This window comes from Phalacrocorax carbo, chromosome Z (genome assembly GCF_963921805.1).
Source record: "Phalacrocorax carbo chromosome Z, bPhaCar2.1, whole genome shotgun sequence".
Taxonomy (NCBI): domain Eukaryota; kingdom Metazoa; phylum Chordata; class Aves; order Suliformes; family Phalacrocoracidae; genus Phalacrocorax; species Phalacrocorax carbo.
In genome coordinates, this window is record NC_087548.1 from 57,626,057 (window position 1) to 57,634,085 (window position 8,029).

Here is an 8,029-nt window from a genome sequence, read left to right on the forward strand (position 1 = left end):
CTGGTAGCACTGATTCCTTTCAATATAGTTCATGTGAAATTTTGACCCCAACTCACATTCTAAAATTTTTTACTGGTTCAGTGAAAACACCTGCTCCTTGCCCCAGTGTCCATTATAGCAGCTATTTCATCTCAAAACAAGACTAGCAAAATGTGGACATCTAAATAACTTCAAGTTTATGCTCTCTACTGTACAGAAAATCTTTACACTGATGAAGTGGAACCTTTACTCTTTAATCGAGTGTAGAAGATCCATGGTTTTCTTCACTGTACTACTGAAAAAAAACAAACATCCTTCACTGTACAATTTTTAAAAAACATCACATAATCACATCATGATGCTTCTTAAGAGCACATTAATAATTTATAAAATGAGAGAACTTCCCCATCCCTAGCCAACAATAAGGAAGAAAATTATTTTAAGCCTCATGATTTTAGTAGATTGAGATGATACATATGTAGCAACAGGCTGAAAAAAATCTAACACATTCTCCACTGTTTTACCTCTTTGTCTGAATGATTTATTTTGCTTTTGAAACAGGTGGAAAACAAGCATAACCCATTCATTTTCTCTTTTAAATTTAATCAAAAAGTTATTGTAATATTTTTACTTGCTTGTTGTTTGGCTTGAGCAGCAAGGTGTATTGGTTTTAAATGGTTCTGAAATATAACAATTTTTCAACAAAATTACTGAGAAGAATTATCTGTCACTATTTTAGTCACTCAATGGCTTCCAAATGAGTTTACTTCACAAGTAAAACAATGTAATATTTTCTCCTAATTGTCAGAACCATAACCTATGATTTGAAATTTCAACAGTATTTTTCTGAAGTTACTCAATATTCCTCCAGCTTAATTTGTCAGTTATATGCATACAAATTTTAAATACTGTTACTGATATAGAAAATCTGCTTATCTTTCCTAGACTACCTTGGAGCAGAACTTAGCCTTTACAGAACAACCATACACTGGTCAAACAGACTGCATCTGAACAGACGGTCCTGGAAGAAACTCCACTCCTGAGCTGCAATTCAGCTGCATTTTAGGATGGCCACCAGGTCTTCGCCAGTGGGAATGCAAGTGCCTGGGATGCAGCTGAATGCCTGAGGGTCCCTCTGTCTAGGCAGTCAGGGAGTGGAGACTCCACAGAGCACTTGCCAGGCAGCTGCAACACAGCTACAGGCTCCAGAGTATTAATTGTTGTGTCTACTCAAATCCTGCCACTCTTTCCATCCCTGACGCTGTTGCTTGGCTTTCACAGCAGGGCTGTGCTATGTCCATCATAGCAAAAAACTTCCAGAACATCAGTCCTTTACTACAGCTTCATACCTTTCTGAGCTACCCATATCTTCGTCATGTTTTAGAATTAGGGACATAAAATTCATTTTTTTAAAAAAGTCATTAAAAGTCATTAAACCCTGCCCCCCCAAGTTCCTCATTCAGACAAGCCATGCTTCCATACATGGAAACAATGCCTGTTTAAGGGTTTTATAAGCTGCCCATTAATTAAAAAAAAAACAAACAAAAGTAGAAAGGGAAATGACACAGAAACCACATTTTAGTTAGATCAAATTCCCATTCAACATCTAAATATGCAGAAAATCAAGTCCAATCTGCTATGTGATTACTGCTAGAAATAGCTATTTTCTATAATTTTTCACAGAATGAGACGCTCCTAGCCTTCCACACTGCCAATCCATGCTCCATACACTTCTCTCACTGGCCACCTTCCTGATTAAGACAGGGGAGACACAACAACAACACAACACACCAGCTTCTGCTTTCTCTTCTCTTCTATGAGGCCCCCAACGTGAGTAGACCCACTGTTAACTGCTAAGACACATCAGAACTATTACTGACTTTAACACTGCTACTGTGTTTCGGTTCTCAGCACGAGCCTCAGGCTCCTTCTGGCCTCTCTGACTTCAGGAAAGAAAACTGTGTACTATACGGGTATTGTCAACACCTGACCTTGTGACTCGGACCAGCCACAGCCAGGGCTGGATTCGCAGCACCTGACATCCTAGCTCTTGACTCCTACATCTAAGCCATCTGCCTAAGCAGCCTTTGTAGGTAAGGGAGAAAACCTGGCATGTTCTGGGTACTTCCATGTGTCCTATTTCAGACCATTAGGATGAGAGGACATCATGTCCTAAAAGTGGCAATTTCTCACCACTGACTGCAAGAGAGTTCTAGACAACCAGCTCAAATGTGGACATGCATAATGTAGATACTGACTGCACGTGTCTGACTGAGACAGCCAGATGACAACATTTCATTTATTCGTATGAAGGATTGACTTTGGAGTCTAATGTAATTTAGTTGCATTTAACATTGCACCCTAAATATGCACAGTTATAAAACATTCACCTGCAACCATAAATCAAATGACTGTTATCCAGACCAGAAGAATTACAGGCAATATGAAATTAACTGCTTTTTATTTAAGACACTCACCTTATTTCCAGTACCAAAGAAGAATTGATTTTCCAACCTTCTACAGCATGCTGGAAGATTGAGGAGCCACCCTTTCGAATTATCTTATCAGAGCTATTGATCATTGATCTACTCAAACTCAGTTCGCCATCTCTGCAATGCAATATAGAAAAGACACAATTACATCAAGGCTAGTTCTAGTTTTAAGTAATTTCTGTCACAGGCACCACTGATATTTCCTTTTATTCACAACAAAAAGAAGCAATTATCTCCCCTGCAGATTTATTCAGCTTGCTGAAGCAAATAAACTGTACCCGTGAGAACTCTATGGGACACCTATATCTAATACTTGAATATGCAATTTAAGAGCTTATATATGTTTGTATTTGTAATGAAAAGGACATAACAAAAACTACTATAAACTCCAAACTGTGAACCTGGGACCAAACGTCAGTATGTTTGTGAGGCAAATTCTGCATTTCTATGTTCCAAACTTCCAGTAGTAAACTAAGAATTATTAACTTTCAAGCCTTCCAACAGTAACTGCTTATGTTCTACAATAATGGCCTAATAAACTCCCTTTGCATCCTGTTGATACTAAAAGACTTTCATGCATGGAATTCTGGAGTTTAATAACACACAAAACACAAATTTTTGCAACATTTCCTGAAACTTTTGTATGCACACATTCAAACAACTCCTGCTGTCTTATCGTCCTCATCAGTCTTACCATATTTGTAAATTTGGGTAAGGTAACCTTAAAAAAAAAATATAATTGTAGTAAGCCGTGGGTGATGACCACTGGACATCTAATGCAGTATCATAATGTTACCGGTTACAATGATATCAGCCAATAGGGTCACACAAATGTGACAGAAACTAAAACACTGCAACCACGACTTAAGGTATTATGTCTAAAATCTGTTTTTATCTCCATATTTCCATTGTCTTCCATTTTGGTGCCAGAGCAACATTCAGCAGAGTTCAAACATAGCTGTTAATCATACATATATCAAAGTTGTTGCAGATAAGATTCTACCATGTACAGCGTCTTGTATCTCAGGAGTATATATAACAGTAATACAGAGAAATCACTTCATGCTCTGAAATACTGCCAACAACTTCACTTAGCTTGCAGACAGAACTCTTGACCACCAGCCATTCAGCCAACAAAATGGAAAAGATCTGAGACTGTAAGTTTTCTTAGGAATTGCTGACTCTTGTTTACCTGTGGCTGTAAGTTCTTAAAACAGTCCTTAGTAAAAGCTACAGTAACATTACTGCAGTATATATATCAATATTATATTTATCAGTATCTATAAAAATTATATATTTTATATAGAGATATTAATATTTGGTAAATTATATAGCAAAGTAAACTCAAACTAACCTGCAACATGACATTAATCAAGCTAAATTAACAAAACTGGTAACATGTAGTCATTTGCAAAATGTGCTCATTGCAAAAGCCCCTGTAACTAATAAACCAGTATTATATACTTCATCCAAAACGTCAATTACTATCAACGCTCTCCCTCCCTCATCCCCAACATGTTGCAGCACTGACATTGTACTGACTCATAGGTAATAGTGCCACCTACTGAAAAACCTACAACTCTAAGAAATCGCGTAGGAATAAAATCTGTATGCAAATTACACAAATCATGCTAACTTGAGGGCATAGGAGGATGCTGCAGAAGTCCTAAAATTCAATAACCAGAATGTAATTAATACTTTTTGCTATTTTAAAATGTTTTATTCCCTAAACATTTTCCACAATGGTTTTAAATATATTTATTGCATCTATTTTCCTGCATATATTCTCTACATGCATAGAGCATAAGCGCCTAAAGGAAAAATGCTAAAAAACATCCAGGTAAAGTACTGAGTCTAAAAGTACTTCAGAGGTGTCTCCAGTTTATGCTGTGTTAAACATTATCTAGTAGACACTAACAGTGATACAGATGACAAAAGGACCTTGCCAACACCTAAAGCACTGTCACATTTGTAATGTGGTTGTGTTCCACACTCACAATTTACATCTGCAGTGAGCTATACAGATTGTACAGTAAAACAATGTTAAATTTTGTTGTCATGAGCTAAAAGCAGGTCCTAGGCACTTAGTGTTCAAGTTCTACTATGAACACAAAAAGTGTTCCCTTTCATGCATCCCTCCCTTTTATTGGTGTTGTTCTACTGAATTTTCGCTTAAAGTAATATTAAATAAACTCACACATGAAAAGCTAAATTTATTCCAGAAAATTATTCATTGTGTAAACAACTGTGAAATTTGGGCTGCTTTGTTTCTTCCAGAATCACCGCAAATCCTCTCTGATGTAAATGAAACAGCTGCTGTAGTGTGACAGCAACATGTGACTGACAGTGTCATCCGTCATTCTGAATTGCCTTGCCTTGGTGACCAATAAGACCAATATAATAAAACTATTTCTTCTTCTGAAGACAGTTTATTAAACATAAATAAGTGTCTTCAAGGAAATTCCATATAAGTAGGAAATAACACTGTTTAAGAAACACTGCATCCCACATAATATGCATGTTTCGTTACTTGCTTAACCTTTAAAGGGACACTGCTGTCCAGTAAAAGATGGGCATGCTTTCACAGTTATTGTCCTAGCAAACTTTGCTATGAGAATACAGCTGATTTAAGCTTTACCACATACTTTGGAATTGCACATAGTCCATTTTGGAACATCTGCGATTTACCTGCAGTGTCACTAATAACCATAAAATGGCCCACCTTGCACACTCACAATTCTGCATTATGCTTACTTCTGGAAGCAAAACATCCCATGGAAAACTGACTTTGCTTTCCCCCACGGCCAGCCAGAAATAACTAAACAGCATGAGCCCTTCCTTCAGGAGAACGGCAAGTGTAACATCAATAGTGCCAGGCAGACACTAGTAATACACTTAGATGTTTTTTTCCTGCTTCATACAGTAATGGGTGGGATGACGGGCTGGGAAAAGAAACTATATTCCAATATCCTTAGCCAAGGTGTGTAGCACCATACTGCACAAGAAGTCTCACTGATACCAAAGAAGTAGAGATATCACTAAATGACCTGGCAGAAGTACATTACAGCTACATTTTAAAGTGTTGTTAAGGACATACATATTTATGACTAAATAAATTTGCTTTCACTTCATATTAAATCATCAGTTCATATTAGCACTTTTTAAATCGTGTCAGACAATGTATCATAAGCCGACGGGGGCTTTTTTTGTATCGATTCTATCTAGTGACTGATTTCTGAAACATTTTAGCAGCTACCCCTAGCCTGACAGGAAGGAGTACATATTAAGAAACAAGAGTCTCTTTAATGCTGATTTTCCCTCATACACTCATTTTCACATGCATTTTTGCACACCTACAGCCCCAAAATTTCTAACTTTTGTACATCTCATAAGTATGCAGATACCACAGCACTGTGGCAGAAACTGGGCTTACAACCAGGCTGAACAAGAGGGAAAGTTACCAGCAAGCTGTGAAAATCTTTAATACCAAGGGAAGCAAACATCACACACACAGAGGCGAGACCACCCCCTGCTCCCAGGAAGGCCAGGGCCACTGACGGCCAGCTGCGCCCAGCTGCCTGCTCCCCACGCCCTCACCAGCCTGCCTGGGCAAGGGCCGGGGAAGGGGGATACACTTTTTGCCTTTAGCCTCGGGGGTGAAGGGGGTACTAAGTAGATTGTAATGCCCCAGCTTCCTCCAGGCCCATACAGGCACTTAAAAACCTCCTTATGCCTCCTCCTCAAATTAAGGCAAGGACTTACACCAAAGCATGAAAATTTGCCGTGAACGTATCTCCCGGGCAGTCGATTTGCACAAGCAAACAGGAAGTGTGAGCCCCTTCCCTGCCTTTGCTGATTTCACTATGCCACCACGGAATTTATGCCTTCCCCCCCTGTGAAAATAAAAAGTATACCCCTCCAAGGGGAAACAGGCTTGGCTGAAAACCCAGCATCTTCACAGGTTAGCTGCAAGTTGAGAGACAAATGAGGAATACAGGCACGCACGTACGGAAACATAATGCGCCACAAAGAGAAAGCTGAGCGCAAACAGAAAAATGGGAAGGGACTTTTCGCCTTTTATTTTCAACCGAAGACAGGCAGAAGAGGGAAGATATCTCGCTGCGAGAGACCTGAGTGTCCAGCAGGAGCCTCGGGAGCTAAGGGGGATGTCCCTCACACTCTCAGGGGAAGCATCCCCGAGGAGCAGCGAAGTTAAGCACAGCTCCCAGCCAAACTTCAAGGACGGAGGCAGGCGCCGCCCGCGGCCGCGCACCCCGGCACGATCCCCCCTGCAGGGCTCCCAAAGCAGGACGCGCGGGACGGCGCGCCCCGGCCCTCGGGGAGCCGCCGCGGCCGCGGGGGCTTCCCCGGCGCACCCTAGCACCGGGGCGAGCACCAGCCGCAACCCCGGCACCGGGCAACCTCCCGCCGGCCCCCGGCGCGCAGCCGCGGAGCTCCGCCAGCCGAAGCCGCTCCTAAGCCGCCCGGCACCGGCACCGGCACCGGGACCCCCGCCCCTGTGCCGACCCGCGAGAGCGCCAAACCGCCGCGGCACCGCAGGGGAGCAGCCCCCGGCCCGGGAGGCGCCGGGTGACCTGAAGACCCGTGTGGGGCCGCGGGGAGGACCTCGGGCAGAGGCGCGGCCCCGCCGCCCCCTCGCAGAGCCCTCCCGGCGCGGCGCTCCGCAGTTACCCGCCGAGCGGTGCCTCCTGGCGCTCCTCGCTCCGCGCTATTTCTTTCGTCTTGTAAAAGATGAGGAGGAGACTTATCGTGCACACAGTCCACCTCTTCCTGACTGAACGCATGTCTTCTGCGAAGCGCGGTCCCCCTCCCCCTTTTCCTTTGTTCGTCAGGGGTGTGCGGAAAACAACTCCACACGAGGCACAAATTGCCAAAAACACACTAACAGTATTTCTCGAAATAATTAAGGAAGAAAAAAAAAAAATCAGGCGGGCGCAGCCGTTGGGGTTTGTTTGGCGTTTAGTTTGTCCCTCTTTCACCCCGTCCTCCGCTGCCGAGGAGCCGGGCTCGCAGGCGGCGGCTCGCCCTGCTCCGCGGGAGGGACAAGTCAGCGGAGCCGCCGCCGCTGCGCGCCCGCCCAGCCGCCCCGCGCCGCGCCGCCCCGCGCCGCGCTGTCCTCCTCCCGCCGCTGCTCCGCTCCGGCTCCGGCTCCGGCGCCGGCTCCGCTGCGGCCCCGCTGCGATCGCGGCGGCGGCGACGGCCCCGGGGCGCCGCTGGCACCTCCCTCCCCGCGGCGGGGCGGTGGCGGGCGGAGCGCGGCCAATGGGAGCCGCGCGGGGGCGGGCACACGGCGCCCGGCCCCGGGCAGCGGCCGGGGGCAGCGGGGAGAAGCAGCCGGGGGGCGGCGGGGAGAAGCAGCCGGGGAGCGGCGGGCAGCGCCGGCCGTGGGCTGAGGGGGCCGCAGGGGCTCGTGGCAGCGGGCGGGAGCGCGCCGCGGGGCGGGAGTGCACGGGCGGCACCCCCTAGGCTGCGGCTGCAGCCCCCCCTTTGTAGCCCCCTTGTGTTTGGGGAAGGGGCGTCATTCCCCCCTGAAGCAC

The 8,029-nt window shown here is 45.0% G+C and overlaps 1 protein-coding gene across 2 annotated transcripts in view; it reads right to left on the reverse strand.

Annotated features, from left to right (window-relative positions):
• Positions 1 to 7,717, reverse strand: part of ST8SIA4 (ST8 alpha-N-acetyl-neuraminide alpha-2,8-sialyltransferase 4) — a 66,815-nt gene extending 59,098 nt beyond the window's left edge. The window contains exons 1-2 of one of the 2 annotated variants that reach the window (XM_064437902.1): positions 7,164 to 7,717; positions 2,457 to 2,588 (exon numbers count right to left, since the gene is read on the reverse strand). In XM_064437902.1, coding sequence (XP_064293972.1) covers positions 2,457 to 2,588; positions 7,164 to 7,276 — 245 coding nt within the window. In that variant the 5' untranslated portion in view covers positions 7,277 to 7,717. Of the gene's footprint in view, positions 1 to 2,456; positions 2,589 to 6,233; positions 6,420 to 7,163 lie in introns of those variants that run through there. The other variant, XM_064437903.1, reaches the window with a different exon arrangement.
• Between the last annotated feature and the right edge of the window lie 312 nt (positions 7,718 to 8,029).